General features: G+C 49.5%; 1 protein-coding gene across 1 annotated transcript in view; it reads left to right on the forward strand.

Annotated features, from left to right (window-relative positions):
* The window catches only part of nin (ninein), a 136528-nt gene that overhangs the window by 62858 nt on the left and 47507 nt on the right, over positions 1-26163 (forward strand). The window contains exons 5-14 of the mRNA XM_033026554.1: positions 3391-3433; positions 4179-4369; positions 10032-10172; positions 11478-11645; positions 12741-12877; positions 17184-17324; positions 18830-19004; positions 20060-20170; positions 21111-21200; positions 23955-24093. Coding sequence (XP_032882445.1) covers positions 3391-3433; positions 4179-4369; positions 10032-10172; positions 11478-11645; positions 12741-12877; positions 17184-17324; positions 18830-19004; positions 20060-20170; positions 21111-21200; positions 23955-24093 — 1336 coding nt within the window. The remainder of the gene's footprint in view (positions 1-3390; positions 3434-4178; positions 4370-10031; positions 10173-11477; positions 11646-12740; positions 12878-17183; positions 17325-18829; positions 19005-20059; positions 20171-21110; positions 21201-23954; positions 24094-26163) is intronic.

Below are 26163 nucleotides of genomic sequence, written 5' to 3' on the forward strand. Positions count from 1 at the left end.
CTACGGGCGGCCCGATGTCCAGGCCCGCTCACCGGGATGATGGAACTCTGACGTCGGAACGGGAGAACATTCTCAGCGGTTCTCCCCCACCAAAGCTGTTTGCTGTACTCTATTTCTTTTGCCGACCTCTACATCTTCCTTGCACTTTGATCTGTCCTTTTCACACCTTGCCCTTCCATATCTCTCTGTCTCCCCTGACTCTCAGTCTGAAGAAGGGTCTCGACCCGAAACGTCGCCCATTCCTTCTCTCCAGAGATGCTGTGTTACTCTGAGATGCATTCTGTGTCTTATCTTCAGTCGAAACCAGCATCTGCAGTTCCTTCCTGCACATGAGGCGACTTGCTCTTTATCCACTCTCTGCATAAAAGAGATAAACATTGCTCACAAATAGAAGTTCCTCGTTGTGTTAGGAAGCATAGCTAATTTCTTTTCCTAAAGGAAATTAATAAGGCTTGATCGTGGCACCATGAAACACTGTGTAGATTAGTACAGAGAGGTACCAAGGACTCCAATTATATGGCTTTCAAATTGCTTTCTCGGTTAGAGCTCAGTCAGAGAGTAATTGAAATACTCCACCAGCTGCTGTCAGCTTTAAACCACTGTGTTTAATCTTGTAGCTATGGAAACCCCCTCCCCTTCCATTTTCATTTAGATTAGCACCCCCATCCATTGACACATTATGGCTATAATTCCACGGGTCAGGGAATTATTATATACGCCGCTGTCAAGGATGCAAGTTACTTAAAGTAAAGTCACTATCACCTACAGTGTGGCACGGTGGCGCAGCGGTAGAATTGCTTGCAGCGCCAGAGACCCGGGTTCGATCCCGACTACGGGCGCTGTCTGTACGGAGTTTGTACGTTCTCCCCGTGACCTGCATGGGTTTTACATACAAACAAAGAAAATAGCTGCAGGAGGAGGCCATTCGGCCCTTCGAGTCAGCACCGCCATTCATTGTGTTCATGGCTGATCGTCCCCAATCAATAACTCCTGCCTGCCTTCTCCCCATATCCCTTGATTCCACTAGCCCCTAGAGCTCTATCTAACTCTCTCTTAAATCCATCCAGTGACTTGGCCTCCACTGCCCTCTGTGGCAGGGAATTCCTCAAATTCACAACTCTCTGGGTGAAAACGTTTTTTTTCGCCTCAGTCTTAAATGGCCTCCCCTTTATTCTAAGACTGTGGCCCCTGGTTCTGGACTCGCCCAACTTTTTCTCTGAGATCTTCAGTTTCCTCTCACACTCCAAAGACGTACAGGTTTGTAGGTTAATCGGCCTGGTAAATGTAAAAATTGTCCCCAGTGTGTGTAGGATGGTGTGAATGTGCGGGGATCGCTGGTTGGAGCGGGCTCGGTGGGCCGAAGGGCCTGTTTCCACCCATATCTCTAAGCTAAACTGCAGTGATATCGTTTTGTCAAAGCAGCACTATCACCAGCATAATAACATGAGGAATGTGTAGGAAGGAACTGCAGATGCTGGTTTACACTGAAGATAGACACAAAATGCTGGAGTAACTCAGCGGGACAGGCAGCTTCTCTGGAGAGAAGGGATGGGTAACGTTACAGGTTGAGACTCAATCAAAACGAGGTGTTCTGCTCAGAAACGGCATCACTCTCAACATCGGATGGATGCCTCGATTTGTCAAAGGAACTCGGAGGTCAGGAAGCGAGGAGGTCAGTAGAACGGAGACGAGGAAACACTTTTTCTCACAGAGAGTGGTGAGTCTGTGGAATTCTCTGCCTCAGAGGGCGGTGGAGGCAGGTTCTCTGGATGCTTTCAAGAGAGAGCTAGATAGGGCTCTTAAAAATAGCGGAGTCAGGGGATACGGGGAGAAGGCAGGGATTTAGATGTGGCCCTTGTGGCTAAAGGGATCAGGGGGTATGGAGAGAAGGCAGGTACAGGATACTGAGTTGGATGATCAGCCATGATCATATCGAATGGCGGTGCAGGCTCGAAGGGTCGAATGGCCTACTTCTGCACCTATTCTCTATGTTTCTATGTCTATGTCTAAGGCAGGAACGGGGTACTGATTGGGGATGATCAGCCATGATCACATTGAATGGCGGTGCTGGCTCGAAGAACCAAATGGCCTACTCCTGCACCTATTGTCTAATGTCTATTGTCTATTGACATGGGATTAAGGTGATGGGCAACATTTTCACACAGAGGGTGTATGGAATGAGCTGCCAGAGGAGCTGGTTGAGGCAGGGACTATAACAACATTTGGACAGGTACATGGATGGGACAGGTTTCGAGGGCAGGTGGGACTAGTGTAGATGAGTCGGCATGGAGGAGCTGGGCTGAAGGGCCTGTTTCAGTGTCGTGTGAGTCTGAATACTTCACGATTCATCGGTGATCAACATCACAGGTTATTAATGTCGGCTTCTGAACCCATGATGTGAGCAGTTGGACTATTTTATTCCGATCTGGGATTATATTTAGAAATGTTCTTCAATGGCTACAGTACACTAACAATGTGTCAAAGGTGCTATACTTCAGAAGTGTGAGAGACGTGTTTGTGGCTGGCGTGCCGTGTAAGGGCGGCACGGTGGCGCAGCGGTAGAGTTGCTGCCTCACAGCGCCAGAGACCCAGGTTCGATCCTGACTACGGGTGCTGTCTGTACGGAGTTTGCACGTTCTCCCCGTGACCTGCGTGGGTTTTCTCCGAGATAACCATATAATATAACCATATAACAATTACAGCACGGAAACAGGCCATCTCGACCCTTCTAGTCCGTGCCGAACACATATTCTCCCCTAGTCCCATATACCTGCGCTCAGACCATAACCCTCCATTCCTTTCCCATCCATATAACTATCCAATTTATTTTTAAATGATAAAAACGAACCTGCCTCCACCACCTTCACTGGAAGCTCATTCCACACAGCTACCACTCTCTGAGTAAAGAAGTTCCCCCTCATGTTACCCCTAAACTTCAGTCCCTTAATTCTCAAGTCATGTCCCCTTGTTTGAATCTTCCCTACTCTCAGTGGGAAAAGCTTCTCCACGTCAACTCTGTCTATCCCTCTCATCATTTTAAAAACCTCTATCAAGTCCCCTCTTAACCTTCTGCGCTCCAAAGAATAAAGCCCTAACTTGTTCAACCTTTCTCTGTAACTTAGTTGCTGAAACCCAGGCAAACCCAGAGATCTTCGGTTTCCTCCCGCACTCCAAAGACGTACAGGTTTGTAGGTTAATTGGCTTGGTGTAAATGTAAAAATTGTCCCTAGTGTGTGTAGGGTAGTGTTAATGTGTGGGGGTCGCTGGGCAGCACAGACCCGGTGGACCGAAGGGTCTATTTTCGCGCTGTATCTCTAAACTAAAAAACGAAGAAAAACTAAGCAAGTGACAGGTTGGATTGCTTGACTCACGTTTGGTTTCTCTATTTAGGACTGGAAGACCTCGACTGACGGGGATGAGTACGAGGCTGAAGGTAAGAGGCAGCTTCATCTGTTGTCCTGCAAACACTGACTCCACCAACACACACGTCTCCCACAAGCAGGTTCGTCAGGGTGATGTCAGGCAGAATAACCCCAACACTATCAGGCTTCTGAACGCCCCTTCCATCAGCTAGGGTAGCGTACGATTCACCTCTACCCCTTTGCGGACATTGCACATTGTCTATGGAACTGATGCACCACAACGCTGAGAATTATACCCCCTCAAACTATCCTTGATCGGATTTTACCTTGCACTAAACGTTATTCCCTTATCATGTACCTATACGCTGGCTTTACCTTGCACTAACATAGAAATATAGAAACATAGAAAATAGGTGCAGGAGTAGGCCATTCGGCCCTTCGAGCCAGCACCGCCATTCAATGTGATCATGGCTGATCATCCCCAATCATTCCTGCCTTCTCCCCATATCCCCTGACTCCGCTATCTTTAAGAGCCCTATCTAGCTCTCTCTTGAAAGTATCCAGAGAACCGGCCTCCATCGCCCTCTGAGGCAGAGAATTCCACAGACTCACCACTCTCTGTGAGAAAAAGTGTTTCCTCGTCTCCGTTCTAAATGGCTTACTCCTTATTCTTAAACTGTGGCCCCTGGTTCTGGACTCCCCCAACATCGGGAACATGTTTCCTGCCTCTAGCCTGTCCAAACCCTTAATAATCTTATATGTTTCAATGAGATGCCCTCTCATCCCACATGTTAAGGTTGTCTATCTGTATTCCAGGTCAGCTGGGACTCTGGAACCCCGACGAACTGACGACCCCCCAGACTGTGTGTGGTGCTGACCCCCAGTGCATGGAGGAGAGGCTGCGGGCGGTGTTTCAGGAGCTGGGAGTCACCAAGGACAGCTTCCTGAGCAGCAACGAACTGATCTCCATCTGTGACCAGTGTGGCCTTCAGAACGTCGATGCACAGGTGACCAGCTCTGACCTTGCACTTATTTACAGTCTTAAGCCCCTGTCCCACTTACGTGTCCTTGGCATGCAAATTACGCGACCTCGTGGTCGCACTGAGGCGCGACGATCCCGCGCGACATCATGTGTCCGCTCAGCCGTCTGGAGCGCGTGACGTCATTTGTAGATAGACACAAAATGCCGGAGTAACTCAGCGGAACCGGCAGCATCTCTGGAGAGAAGCAATGGGTGATGTTTTGTGTCGAGACTCTTCTTTAGTCTGAAAGAAGGGTCTTGACCCAAAACGTCATCCATTCCTTCTCTCCAGAGATGCTGCCGGTCCCGTTGAGTTACTCCAGCATTTTGTGTCTATCTTCAATTTTCTTGGCCCAGCTCTGGGAGTAGAAGTGGGGGCGGATCCGGACCGCAACGGACGTGAGCCCCAGGCCGAGCTCGGCGATCGTTTGCCTGCTTCTGCTGCTGTTGAAGGGGAGACGTTGCGTCGTGCCAGGGTCTTGGGCCTGTCCCACTTTGGCCGTCAGTTCCGCGACAGGCCGTTGGCGCGCGAAGATTTCATTCGTCACAAAAATTTCGGAGCCCCGCGCGATGTCGCGCACAACTACATACCCCTCCGTGCTTCTAAGTGGGACCGGCCCCGCGCTGCCACACGATGCCGCGTAATTTGAGGTCGTGTAATTTGCGTGCCAAGTGGGACAGGTCCTTAACTTTACATCAGTCTGAAGAAGGGTCTCGACCCAAAACGTCACCCGTTCCTTCTCTCCAGAGATGCTGCCTGTCCCGCTGAGTTACTCCAGCATTTTTGTGTCTATCTTCGGTTTAAACCAGCATCTGCAGTTCCTTCATACAATCTTACTTTAGTTTAGTTTAGAAATACAGCGCGGAAACAGGCCATTCGGCCCACCGAGCCCGCACCGAGCAGCGATCCCTGCACACCAACATTGTCCTAAACACACTAGGGACAATTTCTACATTTCACCAAGCCAATTAAGCTACAAACCTGTACGTCTTTGGAGCGTGGGAGGAACTGAAGGTCTCGGAGAAAACCCACGCAGGTCATGGGGAGAACGTGCAAACTCCGTACAGACAGCGTGGGCTCGAACCCGGGTCTCCGGCGCTGTAAGGCAGCAACTCTACCGCTGCGCCACTGTGCCGCCCTGGTCAGAGCCATACAATACGGAAACAGGCCCTTCGGTCCAACTTGCCCATGCCGACCAGCACACCCCATCTACACTAGTCCCACCTGCCTGCCTTTGGTCCATATCCCTCGAAACCTTTCCAATCCATGTACCTGTCCCAGCACAGACAGGGCGATCGTTTTGCGAACATCTCCGCCTGAACCTACCTGATCTCCCGGTTGCTGGACACTTTAACTCCCCCTCCTATTTCCACACTGACCTTTCTGTCCTGGGCCTCCTCCATTGTCAGAGTGAGGCCCAGCGCAAATTAGAAGAACAGCACCTCATATTTTGCTTGGGTAGCTTACACCCCAGCGGTATGAACATGGACTTCTCTAACTTCAAGTAACCCTTGCTTTCCCTCTCTCTCCATCCCTCCCCCACCCTAGTTCTCCGACTAGTTTCACTGTCCTCCTGTTAATTTTACTGATTGTGTGCCTCGTTGTCACCTTCCCCTCAGCCAACAATGAAGCATCTACATTTCCTTGATCATCGTCCCCTTTGATCGGTTCTTTTCACACCTTACCCTTCCTTATCTCTAGTTTCCCTCTCTCCTGACGCTCAGACTGAAGAAGGGTCACAATAGACAATAGAGACGCAGGAGTAGGCCATTCGGCCCATCGAGCCTGAAGGAATGGGGTCATTCACTGTGATCATGGCTGCTCATCCACATTCCTTCTCTCCAGAGATGCTGCCTGTCCCGCTAAGTTACTCCAGCTTTTTGTGTCTATCTTCGGTGTAAACCAGCATCTGCAGTTCCTTCCTACATATTTCAAATTGACTTGCCTATCCAAGTGGATACAATTGCACAGACAGAGCGCATGGAGATTTAACGAGGTTGTTGCCAGGACTCGAGGGCCTGGCAACAGGGAGAAGTTGGGCAGGCTAGGACTTAACCCCTTGGAGAGCTTGAGGCTGAGGGGTGATCTTGTAGAGATGTATAGAATCATGAATGGAATAGATTGGGACCGATGCACAGAGCCTTTTACCCAGAGTAGGGGAATCCAGAACCAGAGGGCGTATGTTTAAGACGAGAGGGGAAAGATTTAATAGGAACCTGAGGGACTACTTTTTCACACAGAGGGTGGCGGGTGTATGGAACGAGCTGCTGGAAGAGGTAATTGAGGCTGGGACTATAAAAACATTTAAAAAACGCGTAGACAGGTAGATAGACACAAAATGCTGGAGTAACTCAGCGGGACAGGCAGCATCTCTGGAGAGAAGGAATTGGGGGACACAAGATGTGGAAGGGGGAGAATTTGAGGGATATGGGCCAAATGCAGGCAGGTTGGGCTAGTGTCGATGGTCGGTGTGTGGGGCCTGTTTACGTGCTGTGTGACTCTGTGACGGTGAGAATGACCTTGTGATGTTGGCTCCCCCCAGTGGTGGTGGCAGCTCTGTGCAGCCAGATGACGTGGACAATTGCCGATCCATCGGGAGATCACCGCACTGTTACTCTGGGACATGCACGTTCACCAACGACACAAAGATATTCCCTCTCTGCGCAAACAAAGCCGTCAATCCTGGATGAGTGCAGAGAATGTTAACAAGCATGGTGCCGGGACATACACATGATTTGAGAATATTCACTATTTGAGACTGGTGCACCCAGGCCCTTCAGCCTGAAGAGTCAGAAAAGGGTCTCGACCCGAAACGTCACCCATTCCTTCTCTCCAGAGATGCTGCCGGTCCCGCTGAGTTACTCCAGCATGTCTTGTGTTTTTTCGGTGTAAACCAGCACCTGCAGTTCCTTCCGACACTCTTTGTGGATGTTGACCAAGATGACCATCCACCAGCCCCATCTGCCCGTGTTTGGCCCATATCTTTCCAAACCGTTCCAAACCATGTACCGGTCCAAATGCCTTTTAAATGTAATAATAGGTTTCAAGGTTTCAAGGTCAATTTATTGCTACATGTACCAGTTAAGGTACAGTGAAATTTGAGTCACCGTACAGCCATACAAAGCAACAAGACACACAACCACATAAAAGTTAACATAAACATCCACCACAGTGGATTCCCATTACTCACTATGATGGAAGGCAACAAAGTTCAAACTTCTGATTAGACCACACCTGGAGTATTGTGTACAGTTTTGGATTGGATTGGATTGGATTGGATTCAATTTATTGTCATTATCTCATAAGAGACAACAAAATGGATTTTCCTTACAATCAAGTAACATAAAATAAATAATAAATAAATAAATTTAAAAAAATTTAAAGCACAAACACAGCAGTCCATGACACAACATGTGTCACCACAACATGACCCCACAGTGGCACCAAAGTTGAGGAAGGTCCCATAGTCCAGCCAGCCTCCCCGCCGATCTTCCCAGATGTTCACCCGTGGTCGGGGCCTCCCGAGCATCCGCAGTCCCCGCTACGGGCGGCCCGATGCTCAGGGCCTCTCGCCGGGATGATGGAACGCCGACGCCGAACCCCGATGGAGAACATCCTCAGTGGCCCGGACCTCCAGATCAGCCACCTCCCACCGGAGTCCGCGGCTCCCGAGTCCACAGGTCGCAGGACTCCGCGTTGTTGACCAGCGCCGCCCGCGTTGGAACCACAGCTCCGCGATGTCGGTGCAGCAGGCCCAGCACTCCGGGGCTCGAAACAGTGATCCCCGGTAAGGCATCGCCAGCCCCGCGATGTATCCAACGCTGCGCCGCTGCTACTGCTGCTGGAGCTCTGGTCGGTCCTGGTAGGAAAGGCCGCGCCAATCCAGTAGGTAGGCCGCTGGGGGGGGGGGGGGGGGGCGAGGACGCAACTCGAATAATAGTCGCATCCTCTCCAGGAAGCGACTGAAGTACGGTATCCCCCTCTTCCCCCACAAAAGACATTAAAAAAAACCCACAAAAAACACACTTCAAACATAACAAAAAAAAACAAAAAATACCAGACTGAAGGCGGAGGCAGCTAGCACCAGCGCCACCGGATTTTGGTCTCCTAATTTGAGGAAGGACATCCTTGTGATTGAGGCAGTGCAGCGTAGGTTCACGAGATTGATCCCTGGGATGGCGGGACTGTCATATGAGGAAAGATTGAAAAGACTAGGCTTGTATTCACTGGAGTTTAGAAGGATGAGGGGCTATCTTATAGAAACATATAAAATTATAAAAGGACTGGACAGGCTAGATGCAGGAAAAATGTTCCCAATTTTGGGCGAGTCCAGAACCAGGGGCCACAGTCTTAGAATAAAGGGGAGGTCATTTAAGATTGAGGTGAGAAAAAACTTTTTCACCCAGAGAGTTGTGAATTTGTGGAATTCCCTGCCACAGAGGGCAGTGGAGGCCAAGTCACTGGATGGATTTAAGAGAGAGTTAGATAGAGCTCTAGGGGCTAGTGGAGTCAAGGGATATGGGAAGAAGGCAGGCACGGGTTATTGATTAAGGACGATCAGCCATGATCACAATGAATGGCGGTGCTGGCTCGAAGGGCCGAATGGCTTCCTCCTGCACCTATTTTCTATGTTTCTTCCTCTCGGTCGGGGCAGTCAAAATATTCGCAGTCGGAGCGATCAAAGCCCCCGCAGCCAATGATCGAAGCCCCCATCGGGGTGATCGAAACTCCCACGTCGGGGCAGTTGAAACTCTCTCCTGGAGCTCCCGAGTCGGCCTCTTCCTACCAGAGACCGCGGGCTTCACCATGTTAAAGTCCACAGGCCCCGCGGTTTGAACTTCGATCCCCGGCAAAGGGATCGCAAGCTCCGCGATGTTAAAGTCCCGCAGACTCCCACGGCTTGGAGCGCCGGGACGGTCTCCAGGAAATGCCGCCAACTCCACGATGTTAGGCCGCAGTGGGGACGGAGATACCACTCAGAAAAAAATCGCATCTCCATCAAAATAAGAGACTGAAAAAAAGCTTCCCCCAACCCCTTCCCCACATAAAACAAACCAAGGAACACTAAAACATACTTTTTAACACATACTAAACATAATAAAAATAACAAAAAGAAGAAAGGACAGACAGACTGTTGGCGAGGCAGCCACTGCTGGTGGCGCCACCTGGTGTTTTATAGACAATAGGAGCAGGAGTAGGCCATTCAGCCCTTCGAGCCAGCACCACCATTCACTGTGATCATGGCTGATCATCCACAATCAGTACCCCGTTCCTGCCTTCTCCCCATATCCCCTGACTCCGCTACCTCCTCTAGCAGCTCGTTCCATGGACCCACCTCTGTGTGGAAAAGTGTCCCTTGTTTATCAGGGTAAATTCTAATTCGCACTCATTTCATATCTGAGCACTTGGAACTTGTGATTTTAAGAGAATGAAAGAGATGGAGGATTAGCTAGTTGACACTAAATGATGGAGTAACTCAGCGGGTGAGGCAGCATCTCTGGAGAAAAGGAATGGGTGACATTTTGGGCCGAGACCCTTCTTCAGACTGAACTTTGGAGATGAGCTGGGTGCTGTATGCTGGAAGCGGCTGTTCTCGCCTGTCCGCAGGTACCGCAGTGCTAACGTTACTTCTTGTTTCTCCATCCAGCTTCTCGATGACATATTCCAGAAACTGGACCAGGACGGGCTAATGCGACTCGAGGACTTCCTTCACGGCATCTTTAAAAGACCGGCACCTTCCTCGGCGTCCACTCCCTACCGGCAGCTGAAGAGGCACCATTCCTTGCAGGTACTTGTTCTGCAGGCTGTGACCTCACATTGTCACCATCTCATCTCCAACACGCTGCTCCTGTCTCATTTTAGGCCCCAAAGCTTCTTTAAGCTTTATTTAAAAATTGATCGCAATGGCACAGCGGTAGAGTTGCTGCCTCACAGCGCCAGCGGCCCGGGTTCGATCCTGACCACGGATGCTGTCTGTACGAAGTTTGTACGTTCCCCCCGTGACCTGTGGGGATGATCAGCCATTGAATGGCGGTGCTGGCTCGAAGGGCCGAATGGCCTACTCCTGCACCTGTTGTCTGTTGTCTATTGTCTGTGTGGGTTTTCTCTGGGATCTCCGGTTTCCTCCCACACTCCAAAGACGCTCAGGTTTGTAGGCTAATTGACTTGGTAAGATTGTAAATTGACCGCCGACCAGCCTGATGCCTCCGGCTACATTTTATCTCTGTTTGCTTCGTTGTCACCTTTGACAGATGGCACAATGGGCTAAGTGTTCGGCTGGCAACCGGAAGGTAGCCGGTTCGAATCCCGCTTGGAGTGCATACTGTCGTTGTGTCCTTGGGCAAGACACTTCACCCACCTTTGCCTGTGTGTGTCCTTGGGCAAGACACTTCACCCACCTTTGCCTGTGTGTGTCCTTGGGCAAGACACTTCACCCACCTTTGCCTGTGTGTGTGAATGTAATTATGTGAAGCACTTTGGGGTCAATGCAAGTTGACTAAAAATGTGCTATATAAATAAAGACATTTAAAAATTTAATTTTCTCCCAGCTAACAATGATCCATTCGACATTTTCTTTGATCTCCATTCCCTTGGCCCTGTTTTCACACCTTACACTTCCTTATCTGTACACTTCCTTATCTTTGTAGCACACACTCCCCTGACATCGGTCTGAGGAAGGGTCTCGACCATTCCTTTTCTCCGGAGATGCTGCCTGTCCCGCTGAATTACTCCAGCATTTTGTGCCAAGCTTTGTCAAAAGCAGTCACAAAAAGCTGGAGTAACTCAGCAGGTCAGGCAGCATCTCCGGAGAGAAGGAATGGGTGACGTTTCGTGTCGAGACCCTTCTTCAGGCTGAGAGTCAGGGGAAAGGGAAACGAGAGATATAGATGGTGATATGGAGAGATATAGAACAAATGAATGAAAGATATGCAAACTAGTAATGATGATAAAGGAAACAGGCCATTGTTAGCTGTGGGCCAAGTGAGAACCAGTTACAGACAATGGGACACAACGCTTCCGCAGACTGCTGGGGATGTGAGCGTTGGAAGCAGCACACGTCACGTTGTGTTTTCTCCCTGCGTTCCCGTGGCAGCCCTTTGATGAGAGTGGACGCCGCACGGCCTGCCCATCCACCTTGACCAGCACCATCGGCCTGCGCCTCCTCTCCTGGCTGGACGACGGCTCGGGACACGCCGCGGCCGAGATGATCCTCGACGTCTGGCAGAGTGAAGGCATCGACAACGGTCTGGAGATCCTGAAGGTACGGCCTTGACGGAGCTGAACGTCTGTCTGTGTCTGAGACACGCACGGCTGTGTGGCACATGGGGGGTGTGGGGGGTGTGTGTGTGTGTGTGTGTGTGTGTGTGTGTGTGTGTGTGTGGGGTGTGTGTGTGGTGTGTGCGTGCGTGTGTGTGCGTGTGTGCCTGTGTGCATGTGTGGGGGTGTGTGTGTGTGTGTGCGTGTGCGTGCGTGCGTGCGTGTGTGGGGTGTGTGCGTGCGTGTGTGTGCGTGTGAGGTCTAGCAGTCCCTGTAGCAGTCCGGTGGGCGGCGCAACTCACGTCGCAGCTGCCTCTGCAGTCCGTCTGTCTTTTTGTTATTTTTTGTCCCGTTTTAATGTAGTTTTTATTTTTTTTTGATGGGGTATGTGTGTGTGTGGGGGGGGGGGCGGGGAAACTTTTAAAATCTTTCCCCTGCACGGAGAACCCGACCTTTTCTCTGTCGGGTCTCCGTTGTCATTGGGGCTGCAACGTGGAGCGGCCTCCAGCAGGAACGCCCTGGGGCTCCAGTCGCGGAGCTGCGGACCTACTCCGAGCGGGAGGAGCGGTGGTGGCGCGCTGCTGCGACCCGACCCCGGGGATTCGGAGGCTTACCGCAGGTCCGGAGGATAGTGACACCGGGAGCCCGCGGATCCCTGCTGGGAGACCGACCGAGTCGCGGGGTCGAGGAGTGCCTGGAGCGGGGCCTTACATCATCGCCCGGCGCGGCTTCAACGGCTGCGGGACTTTGCTAGAGCCCGCCGGGGGCTCCAACAACAAGACCTGGAGCGCGGCCTTGCATCACCCGGCGCGGCGTTAATGGCCGCGGGACAATTGCCATCGCCCGCCGGGGACTTTGACTCTGACATCGGGAGGGGAATGGCGAGTGCAGGGGAGAGATAAGTTTTTTTGCCTTCCATCACAGCGAGGAGGAGATGCGCTGTGATGGATGTCTGTGTAAATTGTGTTGTGTCTTGGGTCTTTTTTTCTTGTGTGTATGACTGCAGAAACAACATTTCATTTGAGCCTCTATGAGGTTCAAGTGACAAATACATTGTATTGTGTGTTGTGTACAATGATGGTTCTGACACTGTTTACAGACTCTGGAGTTTGCCGTCTATGGGAAGGTGAATCTGTCAGAGTTAACCCTGGCTCTGGAGAATGAGCTCCTCGTATCAAAGAACGGCATCCACCACGCAGGTCTGGCCACCTTCAAAAATGAGATTAGACACTTGATGTAAGTTGATTGTTTCCTCTTCAGTTACACAGTCACAGCTGTACTGCACTGAAACTGGCCCTTCAGCCCAAATTATCTATGCTAACAAAGTTGCCAATACTGGGATCCATAATGTTTGGGACAAAGACCCATCATTTATGTATTTGCCTCTGTACTCCACAATTTGAGATTCGTAATAGAAAAAAATCACATGTGGTTAAAGTGCACATTGTCAGATTTTAATAAAGGCCATTTTTATAAATTTTGGTTTCACCATGTGGAAATTACAGCTGTGTTTATACATAGTTCAGGGCACCATAATGTTTGGGACACAGCAATGTCATGTAAATGAAAGTAGTCGTGTTTAGTATTTTGTTGCATATGCTTTCCATGCAATGACTGCTTGAAGTCTGCGATTCATGGACATCACCAGTTGCTGGGTGTCTTCTCTGGTGATGCTCTGCCAGGCCTGTATTGCAGCCATCTTTAGCATATGCTTGTTTTGGGGGCTAGTCCCCTTCAGTTTTCTCTTCAGCATATAAAAGGCATGCTCAATTGAGTTCAGATCAGGTGATTGACTTGGTCACTCAAGACTTTACCATTTTTTAGCTTTGAAAAACTTTGTTGCTTCAGCAGTATGTTTGGGATCAATGTCTTGCTGTAGAATGAACCGCCGGCCAATGAGTTTTGAGGCATTTGTTTGAACTTGAGCAGATAGGATGTGTCTATACACTTCAGAATTCATTATGCTACTACCATCAGCAGTTGTATCATCAATAAAGATAAGTGAGCCAGTACCTTCAGCAGCCATACATGCCCAGGCCATAACACCCCTGCCACCGTGTTTCACAGATGAGGTGGTATGCTTTGGATCTTGGGCAGTTCCTTCTCTCCTCCATACTTTGCTCTTGCCATCACTCTGATATAAGTTAATCTTCATCTCATCTGTCCACAAGACCTTTTTCCAGAACTGTGGTTGCTCTTTTAAGTACATCTTGGCAAATTGTAACCTGGCCATCTATTTTTGCGGCTAACCAGTGGTTTGCATCTTGCAGTGTAGCCTCTGTATTTCTGTTCAAGAAGTCTTCTGCGGACAATGGTCATTGACAAATCCACACCTGACTCCTGAAGAGTGTTTCTGATCTGTTAGACAGGTGTTTGGGGATTTTCCTTTATTATAGAGAGAATTCTGTCATCAGCTGTGGAGGTCTTCCTTGGCCTGCCAGCCCCTTTGTGATTAGTAAGCTCACCAGTGCTCTCTTTCTTCTTAATGATGTTCCAAACAGTTGATTTTGGTAAGCCTGAGGTTTGGCTGATGTCTCTAACAGTTTTATTCTTGTTTCTCAGTCTCATAATGGCTTCTTTGATTTTCATTGGCACAACTTTGGTCCTCATGTTGATAAACTGCAATAAAGGTTTCCAAAGGTGATGGAAAGACTGGAGGAAAGACTAGGTGCTGAGAGCTCTCTTATACCTGCATTAAGGAGGCAATTAAACACACCTGAGCAATTACAAACACCTGTGAAGCCATGTGTCCCAAACATTATGGTGCCCTGAAATGGGGGGACTATGTATAAACACAGCTGTAATTTCTACATGGTGAAACCAAAATGTATAAAAATGGCCTTTATTAAAATCTGACAATGTGCACTTTAACCACATGTGATTTTTTTTCTATTACAAATCTCAAATTGTGGTGTACAGAGGCAAATAAATAAATGATGGGTCTTTGTCCCAAACATTATGGAGGGCACTATGTACCTGTCCATATGTCTTTAAAATGTTTCCCACTTCTATAGCTTCCTCCAGCATCTTGTTCCAGATACCGACCACCCTCTGAGTGAAAAAAAATCCCCAAAGTCCCTCTTAAATCTTTCTTCTTTCATCGTAAACCTGTGTCCTCTGATCCTCGATTCCCCTACTCTGGGATAAAAGACTGTGCATCGACCCGATCTATTCCCCTCATGATGTTATTATACACCTCTATAAGATCACCTCTCATCCTCCTGAGCTCCATGGAATAGAGACCCAGCCTACTCAACCTCTCCCTATAACTCACATCCTCTAGTCCTGGCAACATCCTCGTAAATCTTCTCTGTACCATTTCAAGTTTGACAATATCTTTCCTATAACATGGTGCCCAGAACTGTACACAATATTCTAAATGTAGCCCCACCAACGTCTTATACAACTGCAACATGATCTCCCAACGTCTATGCACAATACCAGGGGTCTCCAAACTATGGCCCGCGGGCCACATCCGGCCCACCTTGAGATTTTATTCGGCCCACAGCAAGCTCAGGGCTCCCCCGGGTCCTAAAGCCCGGCGACTCAGATAATTTGTAGCATTTTTGCAGCATTTGCTCTCCACACAACAGATTTGTTTTCTTCGGATCAGATCTTTGGAAGAATGGGTTCAAACCCATTCTTCCCGGTTCTAGATGGGAGCCCGTTGTGTTCAGGCTCTGTCTCTCTCCCTGTAGAATACCTAGATCATTCCTTGTTTCAGTCGCCGCCAGACCTTTCGCTCACCTCTCTCTCAGGTGCATCATGTCTGTATCGGTGCTGCTTCCTGCTCTCGTTCACCGCCTTAACGCTTCAACCCCCTCACTGCCAGCTTCCAACCAGTTCCCACTTTCCTCTGCTCGAGCCTCGACTCTTCCCTTTGCTTTCTCGACGTCTCAATCTCCGATTCAGAGAAAACGCGAGTGACCTAAGTCCATCCCAAGCCTGCAGACGCTATCGGCTGCCTTGTCTATCCACTATCCCTGTTTGTGCAACGGAACGGGAATATTCCCTCCAAGATCGAGCCCGTACAGCAAAACTGACATTTCTTTCCTTCTGCAGTTGTACAGAGCCCTAGTGAGACCACACCTGGAGTATTGTGTACAGTTTTGGTCCCCTAATTTGAGGAAGGACATTCTTGCTATTGAGGGAGTGCAGCGTAGGTTTACAAGGTTAATTCCCGGGATGGCGGGACTGTCATATGCTGAGAGAATGGAGCAGCTGGGCTTGTACACTCTGGAGTTTAGAAGGATGAGAGGATATCTTATTGATAGCGGAGTCAGGGGATATGGGGAGAAAGCAGGAACGGGGTACTGATTGTGGATGATCAGCAAAAACAGGAAAGCAGACTATTATCTAAATGGTGGCCGACTAGGAAAAGGGGAGATGCAGCGAGACCTGGGTGTCATGGTACACCAGTCATTGAAAGTAGGCATGCAGGTGCAGCAGGCAGTGAAGAAAGCGAATGGTATGTTAGCTTTCATAGCAAAAGGATTTGAGTATAGGAGCAGGGAGGTTCTACTGCAGTTGTACAGGGTCTTGGTGAGACCACACCTGGAGTATTGCGTACATTTTTGGTCTCCAAATCTGAGGAAGGACATTATTGCCATAGAGGGAGTGCAGAGAAGGTTCACCAGACTGATTCCTGGGATGTCAGGACTGTCTTATGAAGAAAGACTGGATAGACTTGGTTTATACTCTCTAGAATTTAGGAGATTGAGAGGGGATCTTATAGAAACTTACAAAATTCTTAAGGGGTTGGACAGGCTAGATGCAGGAAGATTGCTCCCAATGTTGGGGAAGTCCAGGACAAGGGGTCACAGCTTAAGGATAAGGGGGAAATCCTTTAAAACTGAGATGAGAAGAACTTTTTTCACACAGAGAGTGGTGAATCTCTGGAACTCTCTGCCACAGAGGGTAGTCGAGGCCAGTTCATTGGCTATATTTAAGAGGGAGTTAGATGTGGCCCTTGTGGCTAAGGGGATCAGAGGGTATGGAGAGAAGGCAGGTACGGGATACTGAGTTGGATGATCAGCCATGATCATATTGAATGGCGGTGTAGGCTCGAAGGGCCGAATGGCCTACTCCTGCACCTAATTTCTATGTTTCTATGTTTCTATGATCACATTGAATGGCGGTGCTGGCTCGAAGGGCTGAATGGCCTACTCCTGCACCTATTGTTGAAAAGTTTGGAGGCCCCTGTTCAATACTCTGACTGATGAAGGCCAATGTCCCAAAAGTCTATTTAACCACCTCATCTACCTGTGACTCGACCTTCAGGGAACGATGTACCTGAGACTCTGTGCCTTCGTCCGTCCTATTCCCCTCATGATGTTATAATACACCTCTATAAGATCAACCCTCATCCTCCTGCGCTCCATGGAATAGAGACCCAACCTGCCCAACCTCTCCCTACAGCTCAGACCCTCTGTTGAGATTAAAATCATGATTTTCTTTCTGTAAAATGCTTCTTGTGTCAAAATTCAGTGGGTCAAAGCGTGCTTTGGTAAACAGACGTCAATTCTGGTTTTTTTTTCTCCAGGGAATGTGTTGATCAGGTTTTAAGGGAAAAAGAGAAGCTTCGAAGTGACTTGGAGAAGGCGGAGAAACTGAAACATCTGATGGCTTCCGAGGTGGATGACCGGCACGCTACGATAGAACACCTCAACGAATGCAACCTCCGGTACCACTCCACACCTCCCCGGCAACCACACGCCCGCCTGCCCGCCAAAAATCACCCACACCAACATACCTGCATCGCCACAGAGTCACACAGCACGGAAACAGGCCCCTCGGCCCAACCTCCCCACACCCACCAACATGTCCCATCTACACTCAAGATAGACACAAATACTCAGCGGGACCGGCATCATCTCTGGAGAGAAGGAATGTGAATGAGACCCTTCTTCAGACAGCCACTCCCTCATCTTTACTACTGCCTGTGTCTAAGACACCTCACCCCCCCCCCCCCCCCTTTGTCTCTTCAATGACTTCTGTTCCCCAGGCCCCCACTCCCTCATCTTTACTACCTTCAGCGTTGCCATCTACACTAGTCCCACCGGCCCATGTTTGGCCATAACCCCCCCCGCCCCCCCCCAAAAGGGACGAATGGACTCCTCCTGCACCTAATTTCTATGTTTCTATAGGAAAAATGTTCCCCATGTTGGGCGAGTCCACAGTCTTAGAATAAAGGGGAGGCCGTTTAAGACTGAGGCGAGGAAAAACGTTTTCACCCAGAGAGTTGTGAATTTGTGGAATTCCCTGCCACAGAGGGCAGTGGAGGCCAAGTCACTGGATGGATTTAAGAGAGAGTTAGATAGAGCTCTAGGGGCTAGTGGAATCAAGGAATATGGGGAGAAGGCAGGCACGGGTAATTGATTGGGGACGATCAGCCATGATCACAATGAATGGCGGTGCTGGCTTCGAAGGGCCGAATGGCCTCCTCCTGCACCTATTGTCTATGTTTTCTACCTGTCCTGTCCTTGTACCTGTCCAACTTTCTAACCAAATATATCTTGCACCCTTTCATTTATGGCCATTTTAGTTTTTTTTTAAATCCACTTTAAAGATGTTTCCTGGTTATGTTAGTCTATGAAACCTGGAGCCCTTGACTCCGCTATCTTTAAGAGCTCTGTCTAGCTCTCTCTTGAAACCATCTGGAGAATCGGCCTCCACTGCCTTCTGTAATAATAATAATAATAATAATAATGGATGGGATTTATATAGCGCCTTTCTAATACTCAAGGCGCTTTACATCGCATTATTCATTCACTCCTCAGTCACACTCGGTGGTGGTAAGCTACTTCTGTAGCCACAGCTGCCCTGGGGCAGACTGACGGAAGCGTGGCTGCCAATCTGCGCCTACGGCCCCTCCGACCACCACCAATCACTCACACACATTCACACACAGGCAAAGGTGGGTGAAGTGTCTTGCCCAAGGACACAACGACAGTATGCACTCCAAGCGGGATTCGAACCGGCTACCTTCCGGTTGCCAGCCGAACACTTAGCCCATTGTGCCATCTGTCGTCCCGAGAATTCCACAGATTCACAACTCTCTGGGTGAAAGAGTTTTTTCCTCATCTCAGTTCTAATTGGCCTCCCCCTTCATTCTTATTTGTGTATTTGTGAAATGTGTGAAGGCCCCCAGACGGCGAGCCTTTATCTGTGTCCTTGTTGTTTGTTCAGTAAGGTGGAGCAGGAGCACCAGAAGCGGCTGTGTGCCCTGAAGACGGACGTGGCGAGGGAGAGTGAGCAGCTCCTGCAGCGGACTAGCCTGCAGAGGCTGCAGCTCGAGAAGGAGATGGAGAAAGTGAAGGCAGACGAAGGGTTCCTCCGCGACCGGCTGGCACTGGCCGTGAAGGTGACAAAATGGCCACCGTGTGCCTTCCAAACGCACCCGAGTCTGTCCCACTCAGGCACAACATGTTGGCAGTAACTCCACGGGACAGGCCCTTCTTCAGGATCTTCCACCTTCAGGGTCCGAAGAAGGGTCTCGTTACCCGAAACGTTGCCTATTTCCTTCGCTCCATAGATGCTGCTGCACCCGCTGAGTTTCTCCAGCTCTTTTGTCTATCTTTCACCTTCATGTTTTGAAGAAGGGTCTCGAACCGAAACGTCACCCATTCCCTCGCTCCAGAGATGCTGTCTGTCCCGCTGAGTTACTCCAGCTTTTTATGTCTATCTTCGGTGTAAACCAGCGTCTGCAGTTACTTCCTACACAAGACTATCTCACTTCTCCTTGTAGCGTATCCCCCCCCAATCCAGTCAGCATGCCGTATCTGCAGACGTTAGAGATTGAGAGACGTTAGAGAGATGCTGACCAGCGATCTCTGCCTCAGAGGGCGGTGGAGGCCAATTCTCCGGATGCTTTCAAGAGAGAGTTAGATAGAGTTCTTAAAGATAGCAGAGTCAAGGGATATGGGGAGAAGGCAGGAACTGGGTACTGATCGTGGATGATCAGCCATTATCACAATGAATGGCAGTACTGGTTTGAAGGGCCGAATGGCCTCCTCCTGTACCTATTGTCTATTGTTTATTGTCACACTCGGGGCAATTTACAATTTTCAACAAAGCCAGTTAACCTACAAACCTGCACGTCTTTGGAGCGTGAGAGGAAACGCATGAGGTCGATCACAGGGAGAGCGCACACATTCTTATCTTTCAATCAATCCCATTCAATCAATAAAGTTCCTGAATCAATAAATCCCCGACCACATAAATCAGGGGTTACCGTAGTAATCCCTCAACTCCCTGCTTTTCTCAATGATCAAGTATTGAATGTAAATACGCAATATCTCAAGCCAATGTCTGGCCCTGTATCGTTCACCCTTGCGTTAAAGTGTTCTTTGCCGAAGTGTGTGTTTGGACATCACTAAAAAACTCGGAGTTGTTCACCCGGCTCTTCTTGTCTCCAAGGAAAACTGTCGGCTGGAGAAGGAGCTTCTGGAAAACTCCGAGAGGTTGTTTGACTCCGAGAGACTTGCAAAGAAGCTGCAGAGCAACCTGGAGGCGGTTTTAAAAGAGAAGGTAGTCGGCCGCTGAGATTTGCCCGAATCCGCCCCCCCCCCCCCTCCCCTCATCCCCCCCCCCCCCCCCCCTCCCTCCCTCCTCCTTTGCAACTTGCCAGAAGTTTAATATGGTTTACATAGAACGGTAGCGCACAGGGGAACAGGCCCTTCGGCCCACAATGTATGGGGGGGGGGGGAGGAGGCGAGGCGTGAGAGGAGTGGCGGGGGAGGGGTGGTGATCGGGGAGGGGTGGGTTGCGGGGGGAGGGAGGGGTGGGGGTGGGTGGGGGGGGGGAGGGTGGGTGGGGTGGGGGAAGGGGGGGGTGGGGGCTGGTGGGTAGGGGGGAGGAGGAGAGGGTGGAGGTGGGGGGGGAGAGGGGGGAGGGGAGGGGAGGGGCGGGGCAAGGAGGAGGGGGGTGGGAGAGGGATGAATGGCAGTCAATGACAGAGCCTTTTATCCTCTTGGTTTCTCCCCTCAGTTCGTACTACATTCAACTTTATTCTTTCTGGGCAGGTACATGGACAGTGAGAATGGGGTTTAGAGCAGGGGGTTCACAACACATTTCGTCCCGTTGACCCCTGGCTAACTTTAATAGCCACATAACAATGTTACTTCAGTTATTTATGATCAACTAATGATGAACAGATACCGGTAGACCAGAACCAAACACAGTCACAGTCAATGAAAGAAATATATATACAAATCCACAATCAGCAAATGTACCCTCTGGGGGTAAATATACCCCAGGTTGGGAATTCTTGGTTTAGAGGGATCTGGGCCAAACGCGGGACTAGTGTAGTTGCAGCATGTTGGGCGGCATGGACGTTGGGCCGAAGGGCCTGTTTCCTAGTCGTAGTCGTTCTCTATGACTCGGTGAAAGTTGTGCGCATGGACAAATAAATAGATTTCTATTTAACGTTGTGATATTAAGATAAGGTGTTGCCTTTGTTGTCCCACAGTTTGGCGACATGGACCCGACGGGAGGCCAGTTCTTCCTGCAGGAGGAGAGGTTGTCACGGCTGCGAGAGGTCTATGAACAGCAGCTCAGGGTCAGTAATGTGGGGATTGTACTGGCTGTGAAACAGTGGGCTGCAAACTGTGCCCAAACACACCTGGGAAAGATAGTGTGGGAAGGAACTGCAGATGCTCCTTTACACCGAAGATAGACACAAAATGCTGGAGTAACTCAGCGGGGAAGGCAGCATAGAAACATAGAAAATAAGTGCAGGAGGAGGCCATTCGGCCCTTCGAGCCTGCACTACCATTCAGAACCCGTGCCTGCCTTCTTCCCATATCCCTTGATTCCACTAGCCCCTAGAGCTCTATCTAACTCTCTCTTAAATCCATCCAGTGACTTGGCCTCCACTGCCCTCTGTGGCAGGGAAAAGCAGCTCTGGAGAGAAGGAATGGGTGACGTTTCGGGTCGAGACCCTTCTTCAGACTGAGAGTCAGGGGAAAGGGAAACGAGAGATATAGACGGTGATGTAGAGAGATATGGAACAAATGAATTAAAGATATGCAAAGAAGGAACGATGATAAACAAAACAGGCCATTATTAGCTGCAGGCTAGGTGAAAATGGATTACAAACAATGAGACTCAACAAGACAACGTTGGAGCTAGGGTAATAGGACTCAACAATGGCCCCGTTTCAACAAATGCAAAATGAAAAGCATTTCCTATTTTGCTTGGGCAGCTTACAGCCAAGTGGTATAATGTTGATTTCTCTAACTTCAAATAACCCCTGCATTCCCTCGCACTCCATTGGTCCCCCACCCAAGTCGCACCAGCTTCTCGTTCTCGCCTAGCTAACATAGAAACATTAAAAAATAGGTGCAGGGGTAGGCCATTCGGCCCTTCGAGCCAGCACCGCCATTCAATATGATCATGGCCGATCATCCAAAATCAGTACCCCGTTCCTGCTTTTTCCCCATATCCCTTGATTCCTTTAGCCCTAAGAGCTAAATCTAACTCTCTTGAAAACATCCAGTGAATTGGCCTCCACTGCCTTCTGTGGCAGAGAATTCTACAGATTTTCAACTCTGGGTAAAAAGTTTTTCCTTATCTCATTTCTAAATGGTATACCCCTTATTCTTAAACTGACCCCTGGTTCTGGACTCCCCCAACATCGGGAACATTTTTCCTGCATCTAGCCTGTCCAATCCCTTAAGAATTTTATATGTTTCTATAAGATTCTATAACGAGGGACTGTCGGTTGTTGACTGCTGCGTCCTGGTTCTATCATCGCCCTCCGGCGTCTCTGCAATGCCCTGTTTGATTGGGCAGCAAGGCTCGCAATGGAGCGGTGAAGGCATAGCATGTAAAGTTTGCTGGTCGGAGCCCTGCTCCGGCACCATTTCACGTTCTGTTCAAGATCCCCGCTGACGTTTCACGAGAAGGGGCCGAATCCCTTCCCCGGCGGCGAACGCATTTGTCAGGGGAATGTTGCCGGCCCGCCCCCGTCAGTAGGAGCCAGGGAGTGAGCAGAGTCCTCGACGTGGCCCATGGGGGGGCAGGCTTCCCTTGGCCTGTACGGAACGGATCCTTAAGGGTCATTGGGAGGTTGGAAGGCCAGACTTTGCGCACGGATGTCGCGCGGCCATGGGGGGGGGAAAACGGGCGCTTTAGGAATGCAGCCATGTCTTGGATGCAGTCCCTGGGATGGGATCATAGACCAGGGTCTGATCTGTTACCCTGCATCTTAACCTGCCCGTAAGGACACTGCTGGAGGAACTCAGAGGGTCAGGCAGTATCTATGGAGAGAAGGAATGGGTGACGTTCCGGGTCGAGACCCTTCTTCAATTGTGACCCTGAAATGTCAACTTGTCCTTCTCTCCAGAGATGCTGCCTGACCCGCTGAATAACTCCAGCTGTTTGTGTCTGTCTTCAGTGTAAACCAGCGTCTGCAGTTCCTTCCTCCACGTATCACCTGCTGGTCTTTGTTTCCCTCCACCTCTCAATCCCAGCTTCCCCCCCCGCCCCCCCACCCCCCCCAGACTGAAGGAGGGTCTCGACCTGGCAGGCCGTCTGAGCGTTTCCTCCACAGCCGCTGCCTGTCCCGCCAGCGCTGTGCGTTTTGCGTGAGTCCGTCACCGATCCGCGAGCGGCGAGTCTCAGTCTGTACCATCATCTCCAAGGACCTTAAGTGGGGGGCTACCATCGACTCCACAGTCAAAAAGGCACAACAGAGGATGTACTTCCTACGGCAGCTGAGGAAGCACAATCTGCCACAGGCAATGATGGTCCAATTCTACACGGCCATCGTAGAGTCTGTCCTCACCTTCTCCATCATGGTCTGGTTTGGCTCAGCCACCAAGCACGACACCTGGAGGCTGCAGCGAATCGTCCGATCAGCTGAGAAGGTTATTGGCTACAACCTTCCCTCCATTGATGAACTGTACACTGCAAGGGCCAGGAAGCGAGCGGGCAAGATCATCTCTGACCCCTCTCACCCTGGCCACAAACTCTTTGAATCACTTCCCTCTGGAAGGCGACTCCGGACTGTCAAAGCTGCCACAGCCAGACATAAAAACTGTTTTTATCCACGAGTAGTTGCTCTACTCAACAGCCAAAAATCTGTAGCCTCCCTTTGATCTGGTATTTTGTTGGTTCACATGCTTGATCAATGGTGTTTTATCATTAATGTTTTATTATTATTAATGTTTAGTGTTTTCTGAGTCATTCGTAACTCACTGTATGTCATGTTGTTACTTGTGGGCGGAGCACCAAGGCAAATTCCTTGTATGTGAATACTTGGCCAATAAACTTACTTACTTACTTACTTTACATTGTGTGCTCAATGCAGGAGCTCCAGGACCGGGTGGACGAGTTGCAGTCACAATTACAGGCAGACCAGGCACCGGGGAAACGCCTGCAGCAGTTGATACAACCTTCTTTGTCGGAAGAACTGGAGTGCAAGAGCGATGCGGAAGACGGTGATGAAGGTAACGAGCCTTCAGGCTGGGGCAAGAGATCCAGCGTTTGTTGGAGTTCCGCCATTTTGTTGCTCGTAGCTACGCATTAAAGGATATTACATTAAAAGGCAGCTTCTTCCCAGTTGTTATCAGGCGACTGCACCATCCTATCACCAACTCGAGAGTGGTACTGACCACCCATCTACCTCATTGGAGACCCTCAGATTATCTTTAATCACTTATAGCCCTGTCCCACTGTACGAGTTCATTCCAAGAGCTCTCCCGAGTTTAAAAAAAAAATCAAACTCGTGGTAAGCACGGAGAATGAACGTAGCGGGTACGTCGGAGCTCGGGGACGTCTCTTAGCGGCTCGTAACGCTAACGGCAGGTACTCGGGAAGACTCGCTAATGGCAGGTAAGCACGGGAAGACTCGTGAAGATTTTTCAACATGATGAAAAATGTCCACGAGAGCCCCGAGTACCGACGAGTGGCCATTACCGTAAATCTCCGAGTTCGAATCAGGGCAAACTCGGGAGAACTCTTGGAATGAACTCGTACCGTGGGACAGGACCACTACTTACTTACTTACTGCCTATAATGCCTCCTGGCATGTAGGGCAGCCACAAAGGTCCTCCACCCAGTAGTGTTGACTCCTTCAGTTGCTGTTTCCGTAACATATGTGTTTTACGAGACAGGGTTGTTAGCCCAGTGCTCAACCTCCAACCTGGAGGACCAGTGCATCGCTCTTCGTCTCGCCTCTACCCTTCGACCCGTCCAGCACGGGAGACCCTAACAGGAGACGAATCTCAATCTGGCATAGCTCTAGGGGTCACTGAGACACACAAGCTCCCCGACCACGACAAGGTTGCATCCCAACCTTTCTTTAATCAGATTGGACTTTATTTAGTTTAAAAAAAGAATAATTTGGAGATACAGTGTGGAAACAAGCCCTTCGACCCACCGAGACAATAGACAATAGGTGCAGGAGTAGGCCATTCGGCCCTTCGAGCCAGCACCGCCATTCACTGTGATCATGGCTGATCATCCCCAATCAGTACCCTGTTCCTGCCTTCTCCCCATATCCCCTGACTCCACTACCTTTTAAGAGCCCTATCTAGCTCTCTCATGATAGCCTCCACCACCCTCTGAGGCAGAGAATTCCACAGACTCACCAGTCTCTGTGAGAAAAAGTGTTTCCTCGTCTCCGTTCTAAATGGCTTACCCCTTATTCTTAAACTGTGGCCCCTGGTTCTGGACTCCCCCAACATCGGGAACATGTTTCCTGCCTCTAGCGTTTCCAAGCCCTTAACAATCTTAAGTCCGCACCGACCAGCGATCCCCGCACATTAACACTATCCTACACCCACTAGGGACAATTTACATTTATACCAAGCTAATTTACCTACAAACCTGTAATGTCTTTGGATTGTGGGAGGAAACCGAAGATCTTGGAGAAAACCCTCGGGGAGAACGTACAAACTCCGTACAGACAGCACCTGTAGTCAGGATCGAACCCGGGTCTCTGGTGCTGTAAGGCAGTAGCTCTACCGCTACGCCACATTTAATTACATTTTTAGTTATTTATTAAATTGAAAGTTGATTGGTTATAAAATCAAAGCAAAGAGATGTTGAAATATTAATATTGTTGAGAACAATTGTCGATAAATGTAGACACAAAATGCTGGAGTAACTCAGCGGGATAGCGGAATGATGTTGATGTTTCGGGTCGAGACCCTTCTTCAGACACGTATAATTTATAGATCCTCGGACTATCTTTAATCGGACTTTACCGGACTTTATCTTGCACTAAACATTATTCTCTTTATCTTGTATCTATACTGTGGACCGTGGTCTATAAACGTAGCCTCATTTTAACTTGATCTAGTACAGGACATGCATAAAGTGAACGCTCATAGTCCTTTTCTCAGGGTAGAGGATTCTAAAACTAGAGGGCACAGACTTAAGTTAAGAGGGGAGAGATTTAAAAGGCAACCTCTTCACTGAGAGGGTAGTTTAAAAAAAATCTGGATCGAGCTGCCAGAGGAAGTTGTAGAAGAAGATACAATTGTGACTTTTAAAGGACATTTGGACCAATATTT

Source organism: Amblyraja radiata, chromosome 9, assembly GCF_010909765.2.
Source record: "Amblyraja radiata isolate CabotCenter1 chromosome 9, sAmbRad1.1.pri, whole genome shotgun sequence".
In the NCBI taxonomy this organism is placed as follows: Eukaryota; Metazoa; Chordata; class Chondrichthyes; order Rajiformes; family Rajidae; genus Amblyraja; species Amblyraja radiata.